The 24,682-nt window shown below is 39.7% G+C and overlaps 1 protein-coding gene and 2 long non-coding RNA genes across 3 annotated transcripts; all 3 read right to left on the reverse strand.

The window, feature by feature from the left end:
• Nucleotides 1-505: 505 nt before the first annotated feature.
• On the reverse strand, nt 506-1,155 carry LOC110494994 (uncharacterized). The gene is made up of 4 exons (XR_002469368.3): nt 1,063-1,155; nt 882-900; nt 739-770; nt 506-628 (listed from the first exon to the last, which is right to left on the reverse strand). It is a non-coding gene; the product is annotated as an uncharacterized LOC110494994 (long non-coding RNA).
• Nucleotides 1,156-1,741: 586 nt separating this feature from the next.
• On the reverse strand, nt 1,742-4,535 carry LOC110494993 (uncharacterized). The gene is made up of 3 exons (XR_005036675.2): nt 4,453-4,535; nt 2,005-2,052; nt 1,742-1,814 (listed from the first exon to the last, which is right to left on the reverse strand). It is a non-coding gene; the product is annotated as an uncharacterized LOC110494993 (long non-coding RNA).
• Nucleotides 4,536-7,948: 3,413 nt separating this feature from the next.
• On the reverse strand, nt 7,949-11,077 carry LOC118940147 (uncharacterized). Its single transcript, XM_036948411.2, has 7 exons — nt 10,800-11,077; nt 10,252-10,536; nt 9,238-9,549; nt 9,040-9,096; nt 8,446-8,508; nt 8,253-8,306; nt 7,949-8,019 (listed from the first exon to the last, which is right to left on the reverse strand). Exons 1-7 carry the CDS (start codon nt 10,867-10,869, stop codon nt 7,949-7,951), a joined length of 912 nt encoding a protein of 303 aa, XP_036804306.2. The 5' UTR covers nt 10,870-11,077.
• Between the last annotated feature and the right edge of the window lie 13,605 nt (nt 11,078-24,682).

Raw genomic sequence — 24,682 nt, forward strand, 5'->3', positions numbered from 1 at the left:
CACACACACACACAAGTCACTTCTCCTCCTGACTCAAACCATCCTGTAGACGTACAGCTCTATTCTCATGCTCTAACACATTATCTTATGTATAACTTATACACATACATGCTTACTGATATGACGACCTCAGACCAACATCCAAGCCTAAACAACTTTGAGTCCAATAAAAGCCCTACATGTTATGAAACATTGGGACAGAGTTAAATAGACAAACCTAATGGTAAAGTTGTGGATGGTACAGAAGTGATCAGGCTGTAGACCCCTGCATTCTCTGAATCAGCCTGGAGGAAAGAGAGAGAGAAAGATCCTTATTATCCCTCCGACTGTCTGTCTGTTCCCACAAAAACAAGTATGTATCTATATCCAAGGCTATTATTTTTGCTGTACTTACATCTTCATTTGCAGATACCTGCACAGGACCTGCATCTCACAGAGAGAGACAAAGTAAGAGGTTGTGTGTCTGTGTGTCTGTGTGTGTGTGGGGGGGGTGGGGACAGAAGACATTATGTTACAAACTCACCCGAGGGCAAAAACGTGGACGGTACAGAGGTGATGAGAGAATAGATCCCAGCATCCCTTGAATCCAACATGCCTGCACTGCTCATAGCTCCCATCACCAAATCACCTACAACAGAAAATAAATAAAACTTAAATTAGGATACGTGTTTGTACATGCATGTGTGTAGTTGTGTTAGTAGTGTGTGCAGTGTTTGATGTATTTTGTTTGGAACATACATTGGCTGTGATCATCCTGTCTGTCTGTAGGTCTGTACAACATAAAAGTATATAAGAAGGTTGTGGTAAGAAAATCCTCATCATGGACAATACAGAACTAAAGGTTGATACAATCTGCATCGTATTCACAAGGGAATTCTTACCTCAGAGAATTGGTTTTCTCTGAAAAACAAATTAGACTAAATGATTGATGTTGAATATAGCCTACACTACACAATATCACCAAAAGGAGTTGAAAGATTAACCCATGTCAAAGGCACTTACATTAATATGAGAAGGAAATTGTTTGCAAGTTATTTGTTATGCAGAATCAGAAGTACTCACTGGTCCTCCTGCAGAGATAGACAGCTGTCAATCCCATCAAGAACACGCCCACTCCAGAAGCCATACACACTGCTGTCTGCCATAATTGCACCTCTGTTTGGTGACATGATGACATCAGGAGAGGTCATTAGCTCTTAATCCAAATGTAAATACTTCAATGGTAGACAGGTGTTAGAATACCACTTTATTATTAGTCTTGGTAAATGTTTCCGTTTTCATATATGTGAGAAAAGACAGCTAGTCAGCTAAGCGTTTTACATTTGAGTCTGTGAAGGAAAATGTTATGTTTGTGCTTTTCTAATAACCAATTGGACTGGGTCCATGCAACTGACTGATTGATCGTGACTGGGAGGAATCCTCACTATCAGTATAAGCAATTTGGCAGTGCGCCAAGAACATTGTTTTGAAAACCGAAAGGGGTGTCTCAGTTTCAAGGTCTCAGCTTGGAGAGAAGAAGCCTTGTGAGGTATTGGTTGGTCACATGCATGAAACAAACGTTAATGATAAATTAATGATGAATTTTGAATAAGCTAAATCTTGCAAATATAACTGTCTGTTTAAGCACTAAATAAGATAACTATTGGGACTTCCCCGGCGGAGCAAGATAGAGACATGCAAGATAGAGACAGTTTGTTAACAGTTAACACACATCACAACTAGTAAACACCAATAAACAAACATCGTGTGGCCATACTCACTTTCAGTTGGACTCTTTGGTGTGTCAGTTGTCAAAGTAGGACTAACAGTCAAATCTGGTGCAAAGCAAAGTCATTGGATCTGGTTATACAATAAAGTATCTAAATGGGATGATTTAATCAATCCAAGATCAACCTCTTTTCTAGTAATTAGGCACATTTGTGATGAGGAAAGAATACAAAAACCTGGGTAAGATAAACTGAAAACAATTGACTTATTTTAACTAACTAAAGATGACCAGCACACCTGATGTAGGATTCACTGCTGTGCTGGGGGCCAAAGGAGAGGTCAAACCTGGTGAGAAGAGATGAGAAATGTGCATTTGTTTCATATCAAATAAAATAAAATGTTTTTTGTCACATGCGCTGAATACAACAGGTGTTACAATACAACCTTACCATGCAACACTTACTTTCAACAATGCATTTTTTTAAGTAAGAACATATTTGCTAAAAAAATTCTAAAGAAATAAAATGTAATTTATAAAATTAAAACAATAACGAGGCTATAGGTAATTCAGGTAATATGTATATGTAGGAAGGTGTAAAGTGACTACGCATAGGTAATAAACAAAGAGTAGCAGCAGCGTAAAAAGGGAGATCAATGCAAATAGTCTGGTTAGCCATTTGAGCCTTTTGGACTTAGACTTGGCGATCCGGTACCACTTGCCATGCGGTAGCAGAGAGAACAGTTTTTGACTTGCGTGGCTGGAGTCTTGACAATTTGTAGGTCCTTTCTCTGACCCCGCCTGGTATAGATGTCCTGGATGGCAGGAAGCTTGTCCCCAGTGATGTACTGGGCCGTACGCACTAACCTCTACGGTCAGATGCTGAGCAGTTGCCATACCAAGCATTGATGCAATCAGTCAGGATGCTCTCGATGGTGCAGCTGTATAACTTTTTGAGGATCTGAGGACCCATGCCAAATCTTTTCGGTCTCCTGAGAGGGCATAGGCATTGTCATGCCTTCTTTACGACTGTCTTAGTGTGTTTGGACCATGTCAGTTTGTGTATTACAGACTCGGTCAGGGAATACTCTTGCCAGTTGGTCAGTGCATGTTCTCAGTATGCGTCCTGGTAATCCATCTGGCCCTGCAGCCAAGTGAATGTTGACCTGTTTAAAGGTCTTACTCACATCGGCAACGGAGAGCGTGATCTCACATTCGTCCGAAACAGCTGGTGATTTCATGCAAGGTTCAGTGTTGCTTGCCTTGAAGCAAGCATAGAAGGCATTTAGCTCGTTTGGTAGGCTTTCGCCACTGGGCAGCTCATGGTTGGGTATCCCTTTGTAATCCGTAATAGTTTGCAAGCCTTGGCAACGAGCGTCAGAGCCAGTGTAGTAGGATTCAATCTTAAACCTGTATTAATGCTTTGCCTGTTTGATGGTTCATCTGAGGGCATAGCAGGATTTCTTATAAGTATCCGGATTAGTGTCTCGCTCCTTGAAAGCAGCAGCTTTAGATTTTTGCTCAGCGCGGATGTTGCCTGTAATCCATGGCTTCTGGTTGGCATATGTACGTACAGATGAAGTCGGTAATGTAGTGTACTCCTCAATGCTATCGGATGAATCCCAAAACATATTTCAGTCTGTGCTAGCAAAACAGTCATGTAGCATAGCATGCGTGTCATCTGACCACTTCTGTAATGAGCGAGTCACTGGTAAGTCTTGCTTAAGTTTTTGCAGGTTAGCAGGAATCAGGAGGATATAATTATGGTCAGATTTTCCAAATGGAGGGTGAGGGAGAGATTTGTACACATCTCTGTGTGTGGAGTAAAGGTGGTCTAGATTTTATTTTTCTCTGATTGCACATTTGACATGCTGGTAGAAATGAGGTAACATGGATTAAAGCTTTCCTGCATTAAAGTCTCCAGCACTAAGAGCACCACTTCTGGATGAGCATTCTCTTGTCTGCTTATGGCCTTATACAGCTCGTTGAGTGCGGTCTTAGTGCCTGCATCGGTTTGTGGTGGTAAATAGACAGCTACAAAAAATAAAGATAAACTCTTTTGGTATATTGTGTGGACTACAGCTTATCATAAGATACTCTACCTCAGGCGAGCAAAACCTCTAGACTTCCTTAATATTTGCACAACAGCTGTTATTGACAAATAGACAGACCACCAGCCCTCGTCTTACTTATTGTTCTGTCTTGCCGATACACGGTAAATCCAGCCAACTGTATATGATCCATGTCCTCGTTCAGCCATGACTCGGTGAAACATAAGATACGGATGGTGAAGCAGGATTATCCACTTGCAGATGAATTCTCACCAAGCATCAGGATCTGCGGCCCCTGTATCGGTCGTCTCCTCTTCATGCGAATGACGGGGCTTTGGGCCTGGTCCGTGAAAATAAGTAAATCTTTCTCCTTCAATTCATTAAAGAAAAAAATCTTCGGCCAGTGAGTAATCACTGTTCTGATGTCCAGAAGCTCTTTTCAGTCATAAGAGACAGTGGCAGAAACATTATGTGCAAAACAAGTTACAAACAACGCAAAAAAAACACCCAGAATAGCACAATTGGTTAGGAACCCGTAAAATGGCAGCCATCCCCTCCGGCGCTATTCATATCTAAGAAAAGTACAATTTAGAGTGAACGTACAAGCAGCCATGAATAAGTCTATGAGTAAACCTGTTGGAGCTTCAGTGAATTAGAGTGAACTAAAAATGTAATTGCAAAGTAAGGGATACTTACTAGTTGGTCTCACTGTGATGTCAGGGGTCAAAGTAGAAGTAACAGTCGAAACTGCTGGAAAGTATTAAAAGTTAATTCTGGATCTGATTACACAAGAAGAAAGGTATTCATTATTTCTGTTAGAAAACAACACAACTCAGTCAGTAGAAAGATTCACAATTTCAGAATTTTGAATATTATTGTTAAAACCTTAAAAGCTTATGGTGTACCATGGGATGCCCTGTTAACTTCTTATGGCTGGGGGCAGTATTGAGCAGCTTGGATGAATAAGGTTCCCAGAGTAAACTGCCTGCTACTCAGTCCCAGTTGCTAATATATGCATATTATTAGTATATTTGGATAGAAAACACTCTGACGTTTCCAAAACTGTTTGAATGATGTCTGTGAGTATAACAGAACTCATATGGCAGGCAAAAACCTGAGAAAAAATCCATCCAGGAAGTGGGAAATCTGAGGTTGGTCGTTTCTCAACTCATTTCATATTGAAGAAACAGTGGGATATTGGTCATGTTGCACTTCCTAAGGCTTCCACTAGATGTCAACAGTCTTTAGAACCTTGTTTGATGCTTCTACTGTGAAGTGGGGCTGAATGAGAGGGGATTGAGTAAGGTCTGCCATGAGCTGAACATGCGCTGACCATGCGCGTTGACGTGAGATCGAGCTCGGTTCCATCGCATTTCTGAAGACAAAGGAATTCTCCGGTTGGATCAGTATTGAAGATTTATGTTAAAAATATCCTAAAGATTGATTCTATACTTAGTTTGACATGTTTCTACTGACTGTAATATGACTTTTCATCTGAACTTTTGCCTGGACCTGCCAGTCGTGAGTTTAGATTGTGTACTGAACGCGCGATCAAAACTGAGTTATTTGGACATAAATGATGGATATTATCGAACAAAACAAACATTTATTGTGGAACTGGGATTCCTGGGAGTGCATTCTGATGAAGATCATCAAAGGTAAATGAATGTTTATAATGTTATTTTTGACTTCTGTTGACTGCACAATACGGCGGATATCTTTTTGTCTTGTTTGGGCTCTGAGCGCCGTACTCAGATTATTGCATGGTTTGCTTTTTCCGTAAAGCTTTTTTGAAATCTGACACAGCAGTTGCATTAAGGAGTAGTGTATCTAAAGTTCCATGTATAACACTTGTATTTTCATCAACATTTATAATGAGTATTTCTGTAAATTGATGTGGCTCTCTGCAAAATCACCAGATGTTTTTGGAACTAACGTAAACTCACCCAATTCCGTACAAATGTGGGTAACCACGGCATTCAAACGAGGCTGCAATGAAAACTAATGAGACTGTAGTGACTGTGTTGGCATCAAAATCCGAGGTGTGAAACTACATTTCGATTCAGCATTGATTGACATGGTAATGAGCTAACAGTATTGGAGAAAAGATGAAAAAACGAACCCCTCTGGTGCTGTACGTTACATCGTGACGTGTCACCACGTAACGTCCAGTGCGCATTTGCGACTCATTTTGTGCCGTACAGCCTCTTTCTACCAGGGGTAGCCCTTCTCTCGCAGATTAAAATCATGCTCAACCATATACACTTGTAAGAAAACTTCATTATTTTTGTCTAAATTAACATAATTATTGCTAATATTAAACTAATATTTCATGACTAGGGTGCCATTTGCAGTTTTTTGCAGGTCATTTCTGCGAGCCATCATGACACTCAAAAGCCGGAACAGCTGCAGTTCACTTGTGAGGCTAACGTTAGCGCAGCCCTAAACCCCTCTTCAAATTCGACACAAACCTTCAAACAGGTATGTGATGAGACATTACATAAACTCTTTATGTTTTATTTACATTTTAAGGTTGATTAGTTGGACAAATCGGGTGAAAAAAACTGTTTTCTTCACACAACATATTTCCAGATCACTTCGTAGCCTTCGCTCCCAACCCGCCATTTTTAAAAAGACCAAACGGAGCTCATTGCCTTGATGAATTATGCAGAGATAGGCATCATGAAGGTCTCGTCATTAATTTAGTTGGAAAGGGGAGAAATTGTGCTTTACATTGGTATTGATATTACAGTTGATCTGGAAGTATTATGTTTTCTGGGCTCAAAAATAAGGTCAATTGTACAGATCAAGGCAATGTACAAAAGTGAGTGAGTTTACGTTACTGAACATAACGCGCCAATTTATGCTGAGATTTCTTTATATAAATATGAACTTTATCGAACAAAATATACATGTATTGTGTAACATGAAATCCTATGAGTGTAATCAGATGAAGATCTAAGGTTAGTGATTAATTCTCTCTCTATTTCTGATTTATGTGACTCCTCTCTGGCTGGAAAAATGGTTTTGTTTTTCTGTGACTTGGCTCTGACCTAACATAATCATTTGTGGTGCTTTTGCCGAAAAGCCTATTTGAAATCGAACCCTGTGGTGGGATTAACAAGAAGTGTATCTTTAAAATGGTGTGACATACTTGTATGCTTGAGGAATTTTAATTATGAGATTTCTGTTTGAATTTGGCGCCCTGCACTTTCACTGGCTGTTATAATATCAATCCCGTTAGTGGGATCTCAGCCATAACATCCCACATAATTCTTACATGGATATTCCCTTCATTAACTTCTAGAATGGTCTCTGCTACTTACGATTGCCTGCTGTCTGTTAAATGTTCTACATTGGGTGTCACTCTAATATGGAACCGTGAAATGCAGGGATTGGCGACTGACCTGAACTGGGATACCATTTAGGAAAATGTATTTGTTACCTCTAAAAACCCAGCACACCAGCTTATACATTATAAGCTCATACATAGAAGTTATGCAACCACATTCAGACATTTTAAGATGAAGCTGATTCCTACTCCAAAATGTGAGAGACGGCGTATGAATGCTGTTGTAACACAAATGTTTTGGGAATGTCCTGTGGTGTCCCAGTTCTGGTCACATGTTTCGGATTTCCTTACAAACATGTGTTTCCCTGTGAAGATCCACCTTTATTTTCGTTGAATGATAACTCTTCATTTGTAATGCAACTGGTTCAGAAAATAATAATAATAATGTTGGGGGACAACATCTTATTTTCTGAGAATAATATAGAATATTTTTTTTTGTAAACTCCATTTCCTTCCTGTAAATGTCTCATTTGTCTGAGAAAAGACAGGTAGTCAGCTAGAGATGGATGCTTACCCAGAACGCTTTCTGTGGAGCTTTGACCTCCTGGGCACATGCAAGAGAGAGACTGTTTAATAACAGTTAACACACAACACAACTTATTACGCTACTAAACTAAAATCATGTGGACTCTTAGGGGTGTCAGTTGTCAAAGTAGAACTAGAAGTCGAACCCGGTGCAAAGCAAAGTCATTGGATCTGATTATACAACAATAAAAAGGTATCTAAATGGGTTGATTTAATTAATGGAATATCAACCTCTTTTTTTTAATCAGGGGATATTTGTGAGTAAAAACCTGGCTAAAATAAAGCTAGTCTATTTGTTTAGGTCCTATCTGCTAACTAGAGAAAGATGACCAACACACCTGATGTAGGAATCACTGCCGTGCTGGGGGTCAAAGGAGAGGACAAACCTAGTGAAAAGAGATTACACAAGAACAAATGTAAATTCATTTAATATCTAAGGTCATTCAATAAGCAGAAAGAGAGAAGTACACTACACATTACCTACAAATCAGATGGACTAAAAGTATACAAATCTGGACAGAAATTACAAGCATGGGTCAATTCATAAATCGGAAGGAGCTTTAGTGAATTAATGTGAACAAAAATATACATGTAAGTTAAAATTAGTGGATCTACTTACTGGTAGTTGGTGTCACTGTGGTGTCTCGGGTCGAAGTAGAAGTAACAGTCAAAACTAGTTGGAAGCAATATGATTACACAAGAATTAGGTTTTACATTAACATTTTGTTCACCTAATTTTACAGGCCTGTAATCTAAACCATTGACTGTACAATTGGTATTTGCTGAGATGGTCATTTAGAGGCCCAACACACCTTCTGTAGGACTCATTGTTGTGCTGGGAGGCAAAGTAGACCTAGGACCTGGAGTCAAACCCACTGAGAAAACACATATTAATGAAATTAGTATTTTTATTCATGATCGTATTAATGATCATCATGGTGTTGTTGTCCTTTTGAAATACCTTCATGACTTGTCTATTCAAAGTGGGAAAAGTAGGACTATAAAATCACTACGGACAGATTGCTTCCTTCCCTGGTAGATTATATTTCTCCTCATTATAGAGATGATAAGACGAATTCATAAGGTGATCAAGTCTTTCAGGACAGATAAGGTGTTGATTGTTGTTGACAGCTTCCTAGAATAAAGTCACCATGTTATCTAACAGCAGAAACCTAACAGAGCATAGATACGATTTAAACACTCTACTAGATGAACACAGACATTATAATACTTGTGCTGATGATCCCAGCCGTTGGTGTTGAGGCTGGTGTCATATATATAGAACAGCTTCATTATCTAACAGAACAGCTTCATTTACACATTAACACAACTGTTCTTATTGCTAAAACTTGCTTTGCTTTAAAATAACAGCAGTGTCACTATAAAAGCACAAATGTGTAGTCTACCTGCTATAGAAGGTGTCTGTATAGTTGTTGGATCACTGATGTGAACTCCCACCAGATCTAAAATCATTTGGGAATGAAATGTGGTATTTAGTTTGTTGCTCAGAATGAATATAGTCATACTAAGAAGATGCTGAAATAAAAGTGAGTCAGATCATGAAGACCTGCAGCACTGATAGATTTGTTTAGATTATGACTCACCTGTAAAGCTGTGCCCATCACTGCGTGGAGAGAGAGAGTTTGGTCCTGAGCTCAATCTGTAGTCACAGCTCACCTCCTTACGCCTCACTGACTGTAAACGACTGATCAGATCACTATGTTTTGGAGTGAATTGACAGAACTGCTGTCCGGATGCTGAGATGGCTTTTCTCTTCATGATCTTTGCTGTGAAGGATGGCTGACTCTCCTCTCCAACATACAGGTTACAGGTGGTGTCAGGACTGACGGATCCACGAATCAAACAGATGATGGTGAAGTCCTCATCAATATTGACTGTAATGTCTGGTTTTGGATCTGTTAGGAAAGGACAGAGACTCCTTTTTGCATCACTGTATTTGAACGTAATGTATATGTCACAAGTGACACTGACTCTTACTCACCGAGAGCCTGCTATTCTCTTTATAATACGTATCAGCATGTTTTATTTGATATCATTCCTATTTATGAGTGCCATTTAATATGTGTGCTGTGTGTTTACAATGATTACCTTTCACTTAATTCCTTACATTCTCACGTGTGAATCAAATTGAATCGCATGGACTATTTTGCTTGCTTGTATGGTGTGTAGTCATTCCACAGATCTTCCTCTCCCTGCTCGGGAGGAAGAGCCGAACCCTGTTCGGGTAGAGCCAAACTAATCCTGCTCGGGTAGAAATGAATGAACAAACCCTGCTCGGAGGGACCCAGGTATCACCTGCTGTGTTAGTTTGGCCCGTTGCTTCTAGTTAGCCTACAGCCCTAAATCCCAGCCTATTTATACTTTTCTAATAGGACTGTAGGGATACTGTGTATTACGGTGTAAACTGAGTTTATAAAGAACCTTTGATTGTACTTTGGCCTCTCTGTGGTTGTTTGCTGTGGGATCTTAGAACTCTACTTTTGACATTTACATTTCAAATATTTATTGTCTTCACAACAACTATTTTGAAATGACATTGGATGAGATTGTGATTTAAACAGAATCATCCAAGACAATCTGAATATATCATTTCTTACCAAGAATAGTAACAGAGACTGAACCACTGTGCATCGATGGATAGTGAGATTCTACAGTGTAAAAACATCTCAGTATGATCTCAGCTGATGAACTTTGACCTGCCCATGAGAGCAGCTCAGTCCCCGTGAGTGATCGCGTACAGGGTGAGGGTTTAGGATCTATCCCCTCTGTGTAGAAGTAACACTGAGACACAGAGCCAGATGGGGGAGTCTGACAGCTCAGCCGAACTGAGTCTATCTCTCTGATGACTGTAGAACTCACTGTCAGCCTGGGAGGAGGTGGGTCTGTGAGATCAGGAGAATAGTGTCACCTTGAAAGTTGTATTTCAAAAACATCACAGGTAATCCATACATACTAACAGTATGGAAACTCCATTAATCAAATGTTCAACTATGTCAGCATTTATGTTTGTACAAAGTACAGTAATTCCTTTCATTATGAGAAATTTTGACTTTTAGGAAATACGACAGAATATCTCATTTTCAGAACGAGCATAATTAATACGGTATAACAGTGACGTGTATCATTGTTTAAACCACCTACTTACCCTGAACAGTGACTGAGACAGGGTCACTTAAAGGAGATGTGTGAGACCTCCCTACAGCATAGTAACACATCACTTTGACCACATCTGGAAACGTTTGATCTGCCCTCTTGAGCAGCTCTGTTCCTGTGAGTGTCTGAGTACAGGATGAGTCTGGAAGATTCTTCCTCCCCTCTATGTAGAAGTAACAGACACAGGGAGAGATGGACGAGTCTCACAACTCAGCTGAACTGATTCTGTCTCTCTGATGACTGTAGAACTCACTGTCAGCTGGGGAAGGTCTGTGAGAATTGGGGAATTAAGCATTTAGCATTTTGTGGTTTTGAGAAATGTACTGATAGTCTAATCCCTCCTTGTTATTTCAGACTTAAGGATCTTGAGTCAATATCTTTATGCAGCGACAGTATGGGAAATTAAGGAGATATAATATATTGCTTGATTGCTTCATGTAATAGATTATGACAACACACAATATGATAACATATCACAAGAGGGACGTGGTAATGATGGCACAACTGTACATTGTTTACAGCCATTTAAATAGTCTTCTTACCCTGAATTGTGACTGTTGAAGGCTCACTGTATATGGATCTAAACTGTGAACCTGTAGCACTGTACTGACATTGTATTTTGACCTCAGCTGGTGAACTCTGACCTGTCCACCTCACCAGTAGTGTTCCTGTGAGTGTCTGTTGACAGGGTGATGGAAGGGTGAATTCCACTTGCCCAGCCATTTTGAAGTAACACTCAGAGACAGATGGAGGAGTCTGACAGTTCAGCTGAACTGAGTCTCTCTCTTTGATGACTGCAGGAATCACTGTTAGACTGGGCTGAGGAGGATCTGTGAGATTTTTTTTTTTTTTTTTTTTTTTTAAATTTTACCTTTATTTAACCAGGCAAGTCAGTTAAGAACAAATTCTTATTTTCAATGACGGCCTGGGAACAGTGGGTTAACTGCCTGTTCAGGGGCAGAACGACAGATTTGTACCTTGTCAGCTCAGGGATTTGAACTCGCAACCTTCCGGTTACTAGTCCAACACTCTAACCACTAGGCTACCCTGCCGCCCCAGATCAGTGGGATGATGGAGTGTCTTTTTTAATTTAATTATAAATTCATTTTCAATGTTTAACTACTCATACAGATAATGTACAACTTAATATTATATGAGTTTGAAAGAGAAAACAATTCAGACACTGTTGTCTATTTAAGCAATAAACAAAAAGAACCCGTGCCTGGAACAGCCCTTAGGAGAGAGTTATCACACAATAATCCTCGGCCTCGATGGACATTTTGCTTTTGTAAAACGGTTGCCAACATTTAAACTAAACTAAAGATTAAGGACCTGTCTTTCATTCAAGATGTATTATTGTTCTGAGTAAATGTGTTTTATTTTCATCCTTCCACCAGGACATATGCTCATTTTGGAATGTTGCTAAATGGGCACAGCCAAACAACGGAAGTGATGGATTTCATTCTGACCAGAACTGTCCCAGAACTTGGGGAGGTGTGTCTGCGCTTGTGCTGCAGCGGCCGGTGCACAAGACAAAACATTACCAGCATCACACATATCGGTGAATCACTGTGACATATGAAATACAAGTGATAGTGTAATCAATCTGTAATAACTATGTAAAAAAGTAACAAACGTGTTAAATTATTATGTGACGTACAGTCATATCTAGGTCCTGATTGGTCAACAAGCTGATTTGACGCAACAAACAGTGTTATTTCACGTGTATCTTTTTGGAAATGCAACGACCCAAATGGCGTTCCATACTTTTACAGATGCACAATCGAGAGCATCCTGTCGGTCTGTATCACCACCTGGTACGGCAACTGCTCTGCCCCCAACTGTAAGGTTCTCCAGAGGGTAGTGAGGTGTACACAACGCATCACTGGGGGCAAACTACCTGCCTTCCAGGACACCTACACCACCCGATGTCACAGGAAGGCCATAAAGATCATCAAGGACAACAACCACCCGAGCCACTGCCTGTTCACCCCGCTATCATCCAGAAGGCGAGGTCAGTACAGGTGCATCAAAGCAGGGACCGAGAGACTGAAAACAGCTTCTATCTCAAGGCCATCAGACTGTTAAACAGCCACCACTAACATTGAGCGGCTGCTGCCAACATACTGACTCAACTCCAGCCACTTTAATAATGGAAAATTGATGTAAAAAATGTATCACTAGCCACTTTAAACAATGCCACTTAATATAATGTTTACATACCCTACATTACTCATCTCATTTGTATATGCTGTACTCTATAACCCTACATTACTCATCTCATATGTATATACTGTACTCTGTAACATCTACTGCATCTTGCCATCTTTATGTAATACATGTATCACTAGCCACTTTAAACAATGCCACTTTTATATTTACATACCTAACATTACTCATATCATATGTATAGACTGTACTCGATACCATCTACTGCATCTTGCCTATACCGTTCTGTACCATCACTCATTCATATATCTTTATGTACATATTCTTTATCCCTTTACGTTTGTGTGTATAAGGTAGTGGTTGTGGAATTGGTATGTTAGATTACTCGTTGGTTATTACTGAATTGTCGGAACAAGAAGTACAAGCATTTCGCTACACTCGCATTAACATTTGCTAACCATGTGTATGTGACAAATACAAATTGATACTTTCCAGTGAACGACACACTGACATCACATACAGATGCACGTGACTCTTGGCTGCAGTAAGAAAGCCACGCCATCTGCGCCCATTCAACATAGCCTAGATTTAAGTTTTTATTAGTTCTAAACAAAATAACTTTTGGGGGGCTTTCCTACGCTGACAATGATGTTTTGATTCTTGCTTGAACAGTCACTAAGATTATATTTTGGTTGTGATCTTTGTAAAATAACTATTTTGGATGCAGCAAGTTGTTAGCTAGAATGCTAAACACTCACTGACATGGCAATAGGATGTAGCCAAAGAGACATTTTACTGGTTGAAGTTGAAGTTATTTTTAAGTATAATGCATTTGATTTACAATGATGACACAAACATTATATTAAGCAGGACATTCGTACGAGCCTTAAACTCCAATTATAATCCAAAAGTACTGTGGAATTCTCTCATATGCAACATGTAAATAGAGGCTATTTTTGTTGGCGTTCTGTTCTCTCACCATAGTAGATTGAGCAGTCAAATGGAATAGTGAATAGACCATTTTTTTGTGTTTGTAAACGTTGTCGCACAAGGGCGATGGGCGCAACGTTTGCAAACACAAAAAAATGGTCTATTCACTATTCCATTTGACTGCTCAATCTACTATCTCAATAGCCCAGCCAGGCAATGTATTATCTTGATCGCCACTGTAAAAAGCATTTAGATATTTAGATATATCCCATATATTTTAGACTGGCATTTGGTTTTCAACAGCGGAGATTTGTATTAATCCTGCTGTCTGTCTCATTCCACAGGGATGCTGACCCATGTTGACTCCAATCCTTCCAACAGTTGTGTCAAGTTGGTAGGATGTCCTTAGGGTAGTGGACCATTCTTGATACACACAGGAAACTGTTGAGCGTGAAAAACCCAGCACTGATGCAGTTCTGGCACTTTCTACCATACCCCGTTCAAAGGCACTTAAATATTGTGTCTTGCCCTTTCCCCCTCTGAATGGCACACATACACAATCCATTTCTTTAACCTGTCTCCTCCCCTTAATCTATTTACTGATTTAAGTGGCTTTAACAAGTGACATCAATAAGGGATCATAGCGTTCACCTGGATTTGCCTGATCAGTCTATGTCATGTTAATGTTTTGTATAGCCAGTGTATACAGCAGCTCATGGAAGGATGAAATCGTATGGATGAATTCATCCAAATAATGTTTTTATTGAAAATATGTCAATCATTATTTGAATATTTTGTAATCCGTTGTTTCGTCTGGTAGCCCAAAAATTGACATATTGCAGCTTTAAATTCAAAATAATGATACTGACCTTTGGCTTTGAGGTACTGGAAGGTATCTAGACATAACAAAATGGGTCATTATCATGCTCTTTTTGCCATTATGAAAAATAAGAAAACATGAGATGGGAACACTTTACACAAGCTGGCGAAGCAGAACAGTCTGTAATGCATTCACAGCCATGTTATCAAGCAGTGGTCATTCTTATCTGTACAACATGTAAAATAATGACAGAGAAATATAAATCAATAGGATGATCAATGTTGAAATATTAAGAGTTCCTAAAGTAAAAGACTAAAAGAGGGGAATGAAGAATGGAAAATCCTGTCGCACAAACAGATGATGGAACGGAAAAATAACTCACCGAAAAGGAGGATGAGCAAAAACAGCCGACCAGCCATATCAGGGATGAACAATGTCATTTTTTAGACAGCTACATACATACTGTTAGTCTGACTTCACAGAAGATGGTGGCAGTGACTGGGACAAAGATTAAATGTTTCAATAGAAAAGCAGATGTGGAGCTTGTTCACAGGAAAACCACAGATGTCTCATATGACAACTGTGGGCTAATGTCATGTTGCAGAGGACAAGGAGGCTGAACATTCAGAATCATTTATCTGTAATTATTTTTAGGTTCTAAAGCTATTGCAGGCAATTCAATTTCTAAAACCAACAAACTAACTTGTCTTTCTGAGAAAAATATTTATATTCGACCTTTTGTTTTAAGTTTTTAACAGCTGCACAATGTTTAACTACAAAAACACTGCATTTGTGGTTGAGAGTTGTAGAATCTCTAAAATGTAGAAGTGTTTTTGTAATAGTTTTCATATTTCATTTATGTTTGGTGTGTTGCGTTTAATAATATGCCAGAGCAGGTAAACTGATAAGCGCAGTAAAGGAAAGGATGGGTGGAAGGAAGGAAGGAACGGAGGAGAGAAGAAAATGTGAGTTCACACTACTCGGACTGATCAGTTTACCTTTAATGCTCTGACTGGTACCTACATTTCAGCGCCCGTTCAGATAAACCGCGTGCTTTGCTTGAAGTGCATAACATTGAACCTGTGTAGGCTGAGAATGCAGTTGCTGTTTTTAAACTAACGTTTTTATATAGCCTAACTTTGATATTAACCGTTTGATCATGCCACCTAAAAAAAAAGCAGCAGCCGCTGAAGAAGTAACGGATATTTGGTTAGATTTATTTGTCAATTTCATTGTTAGAATCGAGCAAAGCGCCTGCTGTGGCACGAAAACCCCCTCTTCGTCCACCCACGTTGGTGTTGGTTAATGAAGCGCTGAAGGAGATGGACTCTTGAATCGTCTCATCGCAGGCCATTCGCGGCTACATAACAGAGAAATATCCATCTGTGGACCTGATGAGGTTGAAGAACATGACACGCAAGACCCTGAACATAGGAATCAAGGGCAGTGTATTGGTGAGGACATCAACTCGATAGCAAACGGTGCACAGGGGAGGTTTCGGGTAAGTGACCCATGCATGTCTAAATCTTATTAAAGTAAATGCCCAGTGTTTCCAGATTTCTATGAAATATGACCTATACTTAATAATAAATATATATATATATATATATATATATATATATATATATATATATATATATATATATATATATATATACACACACACACACAGTATGTTAAGTTCTTGTTTCTTGCACCTGCTTAATCAGTACCCTCTTCTGCCAGATTAATTGTTTCACTAGTACAGTGACTTCCCGGTTCCTTGAAAATATTGATGGTTGATGGTTGTTTTCTACACAGTCAGGACTTTGTTGTTCATCCATCATAGGTTGATGACCATGGCACGATTCGTTGGGGAAATCTGATACAGTGAGTGTGCAGATGGTTGAGATCCATCTGAGCCTGGAACACACTGGACATGATATCGTGGTACCAGTCTCCTGAGGGACGACCCTGATACTGGTCTTTCACTGTTCTCTCCACCATGGAATTTTTGATGCTGCTGGTTTGTGGTAGCAGTCTTTCTATACAGTTAGAACTAACCATCTCAAAACAAACATTTCCCATAACTATGAAGCTATGGGAAGTTATTCAAAACTTTTCTGTTATGGGTCAGTGCCCACAATGGTGCAATGCAACATGTCGTACCACTTCAGTTTGTCCACAAGGGGGTGCAATAACTAATTGGGTCTTCAGTTTGGTATTCAAAGGTACCCAACCCAGAGCATTGCTGTCCGCTGGTGCTCCTTGTTCTTTATTCCCTGGAAGTCTAACCAGCTTTTACTCAACCACCCCTAAGGAGAAGAATAAATCATTAATGCTGTGGACCTCAAGGCCTGGATTTGAAAAAGGATACACAGGAAGAGAGCATAGGCAATGCCATTGAAGCAGTCATATATGGGGTCTATCTTTTATTTTTTACTTTCACCTTTATTTAACCAGGTAAGATAGTTGAGAACAAGTTCTCATTTACAACTGCGACCTGGCCAAGATACAGTGCCTTGCGAAAGTATTCGGCCCCCTTGAACTTTGTGACCTTTTGCCACATTTCAGGCTTCAAACATAAAGATATAAAACTGTATTTTTTTGTGAAGAATCAACAACAAGTGGGACACAATCATGAAGTGGAACGACATTTATTGGATATTTCAAACTTTTTTAACAAATCAAAAACTGAAAAATTGGGCGTGCAAAATTATTCAGCCCCTTTACTTTCAGTGCAGCAAACTCTCTCCAGAAGTTCAGTGAGGATCTCTGAATGATCCAATGTTGACCTAAATGACTAATGATGATAAATACAATCCACCTGTGTGTAATCAAGTCTCCGTATAAATGCACCTGCACTGTGATAGTCTCAGAGGTCCGTTAAAAGCGCAGAGAGCATCATGAAGAACAAGGAACACACCAGGCAGGTCCGAGATACTGTTGTGAAGAAGTTTAAAGCCGGATTTGGATACAAAAAGATTTCCCAAGCTTTAAACATCCCAAGGAGCACTGTGCAAGCGATAATATTGAAATGGAAGGAGTATCAGACCACTGCAAATCTACCAAGACCTGGCCGTCCCTCTAAACTTTCAGCTCATACAAGGAGAAGACTGATCAGAGAGGCAGCCAAGAGGCCCATGATCACTCTGGATGAACTGCAGAGATCTACAGCTGAGGTGGGAGACTCTGTCCATAGGACAACAATCAGTCATATATTGCACAAATCTGGCCTTTATGGAAGAGTGGCAAGAAGAAAGCCATTTCTTAAAGATATCCATAAAAAGTGTTGTTTAAAGTTTGACACAAGCCACCTGGGAGACACACCAAACATGTGGAAGAAGGTGCTCTGGTCAGATGAAACCAAAATGTAACTTTTTGGCAACAATGCAAAACGTTATGTTTGGCGTAAAAGCAACACAGCTGAACACACCATCCCCACTGTCAAACATAGTGGTGGCAGCATCATGGTTTTGGTCCTGCTTTTCTTCAGCAGGGACAGGGAAGATGGTTAAAATTGATGGGAAGATGGATGGAGCCAAATACAGGACCATTCTGGAAGAAAACCTGATGGAGTCTGCAAAAGACCTGAGACTGGGACGAAGATTTGTCTTCCAAAAGACAATGATCCAAAACATAAAGCAAAATCTACAATGGAATGGTTCAAAAATAAACATATCCAGGTGTTAGAATGGCCAAGTCAAAGTCCAGACCTGAATCCAATCGAGAATCTGTGGAAAGAACTGAAAACTGCTGTTCACAAATGCTCTCCATCCAACCTCACTGAGCTCGAGCTGTTTTGCAAGGAGGAATGGGAAAAAAATTCAGTCTCTCGATGTGCAAAACTGATAGAGACATACCCCAAGCGACTTACAGCTGTAATCGCAGCAAAAGGTGGCGCTACAAAGTATTAACTTAAGGGGGCTGAATAATTTTGCACGCCCAATTTTTCAGTTTTTGATTTGTTAAAAAAGTTTGAAATATCCAATAAATGTCGTTCCACTTCATGATTGTGTCCCACTTGTTGTTGATTCTTCACAAAAAATACAGTTTTATATCTTTATGTTTGAAGCCTGAAATGTGGCAAAAGGTCGCAAAGTTCAAGGGGGCCGAATACTTTCGCAAGGCACTGTATCAGTGGTGACCTTTTCGCCTAGCCTCAGTGCAGTGGACAGCTGGGAGGAGGTGCTCTTGTTCTCCATGGACTTCACAGTGTCTCAAAACTTTTGGGAGTTAGAGCTACAGGATGCAAAATTCTGTTTGAAAAAGCTAGCCTTTGCTTTCCTGACTGACTGTGTGTTGGTTCCTGACTTCCTTGAACAGTTGCATATCGCGGGGACTATTCGATGCTATTGCAGTCCTCCACAGGATGTTTTTGCAAGAAAATGTCTTCCACGTGTAAACAATTTCACTGGCTCCTCATCATCCTCCTCCTTTCCGCTAAGCCCGCCCTGTGTTGGCCTGGCTCCACCACATGCATCAGAGGCAGAGTACGGGTTTGTTAGTCAGTCGTACCCCGCCCCTCACACCAGGCCCCGCCTCTGTCCCTCATTGTTCAGGGAGCTCTGCCCCGCTGTCGCCTCCCTTCGTCACTCATTGAGAGAGCCCCACCCCTGTAGGTCAACTCGGGGACATCAGGAAGCGATCCAGTTACTGCGAGATGACCTCCCAGTTCCTCCACAGGAAGGCGAGGAGAACGACGAAGAGCAGCATGGAGAAGGTGTGGCTGCGCGTCATTAAACTCTGTTTTAAAGTCACCATTGGCCTCATGGTAAAAATCTCTTAGCGGGTTTCTTTCTCTCCAGCAACTAAGTTAGGAATGATTCCAGTATATTTGTTGTGACTGTTTATATTGATACCCCATCCAAAGTGTAATTGTGTAATTTTACCAGTAAGTGTCCTTCTTTGTAAGGCATTAGACAACCTCCCTGGTATTGTTGTTTGAATATGTGTTTGAAATTCACAACGCGACTGACCGACTTTACAGATAATTGCATGTGTGGGGTACAAAGATCCGATAGTCATTAAAAAATCATGTTAAACACTATTATTGCACACAGAGTGAGTCCATGCAAAGTATTATGCGACTTGTTTAGCAAAATTTTACTTCTGAACTTATTTTGGATTTCCATAACAAAGGTGTTGAATACTCATTCACACTTTTTTTGTTGTTGACATTATTCCACTTTGACATGATTTATTTTAATGTTTTATTCGACCTTTATTTAACTAGGCAAGTCAGTTAATAACAATTTCTTATTTACAATGACAGCCTAGGAACAGTGGGTTAACTGCCTTGTTCAGGGGCAGAGCGACAGATTTTTACCTTGTCAGCTCGGGGATTTGATCTAGCAACCTTTCAATTACTGGCCCAACGCTCTAACCAATGATGAGTCGGACCACAGAGTGAAGGAAAAGCAGCCAACAAGTGCTCAGCATATGTGGGAACTCCTTCAAGACTGTTAGAAAAGCATTCCATGTGAAGCTGGTTGAAAGAATGCCAAGAGTGTGCAAAGCTGTCATCAAGGCAAAGGGTGGCTATTTGAAGAATCTCAAATATAAAATATATTTTGATTTGTTTAACACTTTCTTGGTTACTACATGATTCCATATGTGTTATTTCATAGTTTTGATGTCTTCACTATTAGGTAAAATAGTAAAAATAAAGAAAAATCCTTAAATGAGTAGTTGTTACACTACACCGGTAGTGTATACAAATCATTTACTTTGCAATCTCATGGTAATTTGTTATAATTAGTATTACCCTATGGCATTCTTCTACCATGTTCCAATGCATCATTATATATTACAAGATAGGTAATCATTTAATGTAATTCAAACAATTGCAGTGTTGCTTTTCACAAGTATTCTTATAACAAGACATGGGCTAGTTGTAAAACACAGTATGTATTGTGACTGACGCAGAACCTACATCTCCATGTAAATGCAACTGGTATCTTAGTGGAAGACACACGAAGAATGCAGTTTGAACTCTGCTTCACTGTCAGGAATTACACTGCTCTTTAATTAATAATATACATGAGAAGAATAGTAAACTAACAAATGAAAATGGCAGACACTGCTCTTTGCTTTGGTATTACCCTGCCATTGCAACATATCATGCCAAGGAAGAAGGCAGTAACTGCTGTTTAAGGGTCAAAGGTCATGTCAGAGGTCAGGGTCAACATTAATATAATATTATCCAATAGTAAGGCAACAGATCACCACATCTCAAATGATCTCCCCAGAATTCATTGGACTCAATACCAACGATATAGCTGTACACAGTGTATATATACTAGTGCAAGAGTTGGATCAGAGGAATAACTCACAGCAAAGGAGGATGATCAAAAACAGATAACGAGCCAGATCAGGGGTGAATAACGCAATGTTTCAGAGAAACAGACTATCACAAACTACATAATAAGTACTGTGTCTGTGACTGAGATAATTCTATTAATAGAGAGGAAGACGAGGAGCCTACTCACAGGAAACCACAAAGAAAGTCCATCAACTGGTATGATTAGAGGTAAATGTCTCCTGCTCCTAACATGAGCCAAAACCATTTGCTTATCTGTCAGAGGAAATAACTATATTTTATTCAGGCTTTCTTTTTAACTACACTGCACAATAAAAGCAGGTTTCATGTACAACAGCAGTATATATTGCCAACATCCAAAAGTAAGAAACAGTCTTGCTGTGTCTCCATATGACTCTCCATATTGTGCATTAGAGGCAATATTTTTCCTATCTACTGTAGTTATTAGCTTAATAAGGTAGAGGTGCAGATACATAAGCAGTAAACTACAACACTGAACATTTCCATGGAAATATAACATGACAAGTGGTGCTTGTTGTAATGTTCAGAAGCATGAATACATTTCTCATAATGGTGATTTTGGAGGGTGAATTTAGTTTAGTTTTTTTTTAAATCTTGCTACAATTGTCAGGTAAAGTGGTTGAATAGTTTCAGTTAGATGTATCTGAGGTTTGGTTCAACAGTACCTCTGTCAATCTCCTCAACACAACTAGTCTCTGAAATATGATAGGCTGAAGTTTCAGAAGGACAGGATGCGGCAAGAGTCTTGTCTAACTTTTCACCGTACTGTGTTGTGTGTGTGTGTGGGTGCGTGTGCATGTGTGCACTCGTGCACCTGTTTGCAGGTGTGGATACGTGACAACATACACTTACTGGTTGGTATGTGATCTGTAGACTGTGTGAAACCACAGTACAGATCATCTATAAATTGTCCTTTGAATAATATTTTTAGTCCAGGACTAAGCATTATCTGTCTCTGGGAAAATCAGGGGAAAAGGGCCTTGGTCCGGGAGGTGACCAAGAACCTGATGGTCACTCTGACAGAGCACCAGAGTTCCTCTGTGGAGATGGGAGAACCATCCAAACAGAAAACCATCTTTGCAGCACTCCACCAATAAGGCCTTTATGGTAGAGTAGCCAGACAGAAGCCACTGCTCAGCAAACGGCACATGACAGCCAGCTTAGAGTTTGCCAAACAGCACCTTAAGGACTCTCAGACCATGAGAAACAAGATTCTCTGGTCTGATGAAACCAAGATTGAAGTCTTTGGCATGAATGCCAAGCATCATGTCTGGAGGAAACCTTGCACAATACCTATGGTGAAGCATGGTGGTGGCAACATCATGCCGTAGGGATGTTTTTCAGCAGCAGGGACTGGGACACTTGTCAGGATCGAGGAAAAGATGAACAGAGCAAAGTACAGAGAGATTATTGACGAAAACCTCCTCCAGAGTACTCAGGACCTCAGACTGGGTCGAAGGTTTACCTTCCACGAGGATAAGGACCTTAAGCACACAGCCAAGACAGGGCAGGTGTGGCTTTGGGACAAGTCTCTGAATGTCCTTGAGCGGCCCAGCCAGAACCCGGACTTGAACCCGATCAAACATCCCTGGAGAGATCTGATAATAGCTGTGCAGCGACGCTCCCCATCCAGCCTAACAGAGCTTGAGACGTTCTGGAAAGAATGGGAGAAACTCCCCAAATACAGGTGTGCCAAGCTTGTAGCATCATACCCAAGAAGACTTGAGGCTGTAATTGCTGCCCAAGGTGCTTCAGAAAAGTACTGAGTAATGGGTCTGAATACTTTTTTAAATCTAATGTTCAGTTTGTCTAAAAGCCTTTGTCTAAAAATCTGTTTTTGCTTTGTCATTATGTGTAGATTAATTGGGCGGGGGGGACTAATTAATCAATTTTATAATAAGGCTATAACGTAACAAAATGTGGAAAAAGTCAAGGGGTCTGAATACTTTCCAAATACACTGTATATGGACTGAAAGAAAAATAGCACCTTGATCTTTACCACTGGCCAGAAAATGTGACGTTTACAACAGTACATATTTTTTGCATTATCTTGAATAATCAACATCAAAATCAAATCATGTAAAATACTAAAAAAGATGAGGGAATGGTTGAGCAAAAAACATAGGATTTGTATTTACTGTAACTTAAAGGTCTCATTGAAGAGGGATTTATTTTGTATTTTATTTTATTTTACCTTTATTTAACCAGGTAGGCCAGTTGAGAACAAGTTCTCATTTACAACTGCGACCTGGCCAAGATGAAGCAAAGCAGTGCAACAAAAACAACACACAGTTACACAGAAACAAACGTACAGTCAATAACACAATAGAAAGATCTATGCACAGTGTGTACAGTGTATATGAGGTGAGGGGGGAGCCACCCCTTTTCAACAAACAAAGTCATCACCATAATCCCTGACCGCTGGGCTCAAGTGTGCATCGAAACAGAATGTAAGCTCATGGTAACTGGAAAACAATGTAATGAAGTTGTGTTCTCACACCATTTACATCTTAACCACTCCGCAGTCATTGGACTTAACGGCTAGAATGTGTCTACAACACTACACATTGTAGGAGCGACTGATGTGCTGAGTAAGTATAAATTAAACTGGGAACTTGGAAAATAGCAAGTAAACATGGAGACATTTGGAGATTTGAATAGCATTTAGGTAATCTATATTTTTCGGTTTTGCCAACAATGTAAACATTTTTAAAACCAAAATGTTATATTTTGTAGCTTGTAACAAAGTATGTGGGCAATATCAATATCAATACTTTTGCTATAAGATTGGGCTTTTGGGGTTGATAACTTTTGGCGCAAAAATTGTTAAATTAACATTAGACTTTTCCCCCAGTTTTTTTTTTTTTGGGGGGGGGGGGGCTTATATTATAAGCATATTTAAACACAAGATGAATTTCACCAAGAAAAATGTCTTATCAATACCACTTTGGATCTAATGACTTAATTTCAATTAATTTATCTTAATTTCCTATTTACCTGTTTTTTGCATTGTGTGAATATGTTATATATTTATTGATTTTTAATTGTCTGTATCTATCGATTTTGATCACAAATATATTTTATTTAGTCAATTTTATCAAACCGTTATAGAAGGAGGTATCACACAGATGACAGAATATATATAAATACAGTGTATATTTATTTGGGCATTTACTTAAAAATATTTAAAGGGGAGTATGCCACGGACACCTCCAAAATCCCCAAATAAAAATACTAACATATTAACAGATATTATGGATAGGCATGTAACACAATCCAGGTTTCCATGTGTGATACAGTAAATTACGGCAGTTCCAAGCATTTTGAGGGCCCTATGCGAGATTTGCCCACCTCACCGACAAAACATTTTAGTGGCCCCACTCATGGAGGCGAAGAGAAACATTTGGAGCTTTAAAGTTAATGTCCTGCAGTTCTACTCATTTTGCCATGGGGCGGAGATAACTTAATGTCCTACAATTCAACACAGTATGCCCGTGTCGTTGAAATAATAACATTCGGTTTTAAAGCTAATTTACTGCAATTCTAAACATTTGCCATGACTTATGCCATGTTCATTTGATATCTGAGTGAGAGTGACTAACAAAATTATTGGGGGCCCCCTGGAGGTCAGGGC

The sequence above is a fragment of the Oncorhynchus mykiss genome, chromosome 17 (assembly GCF_057628025.1).
Source record: "Oncorhynchus mykiss isolate SJ-2025 chromosome 17, ASM5762802v1, whole genome shotgun sequence".
NCBI lineage: Eukaryota > Metazoa > Chordata > Actinopteri > Salmoniformes > Salmonidae > Oncorhynchus > Oncorhynchus mykiss.

Coding starts and splice junctions, on each gene's coding strand:
- LOC118940147 (XM_036948411.2), bottom strand. CDS start 10,869: ATGTGTTACTATGCTGTAGGGAGGTCTCACACATCTCCTTTAAGTGAC. Junction 10,537..10,799: donor TGTCTCAGTCACTGTTCAGG/GTAAGTAGGTGG, acceptor CTGATCTCACAG/ACCCACCTCCTCCCAGGCTG. Junction 8,509..9,039: donor ACAGACACCTTCTATAGCAG/GTAGACTACACA, acceptor GTGTTTTCTCAG/TGGGTTTGACTCCAGGTCCT.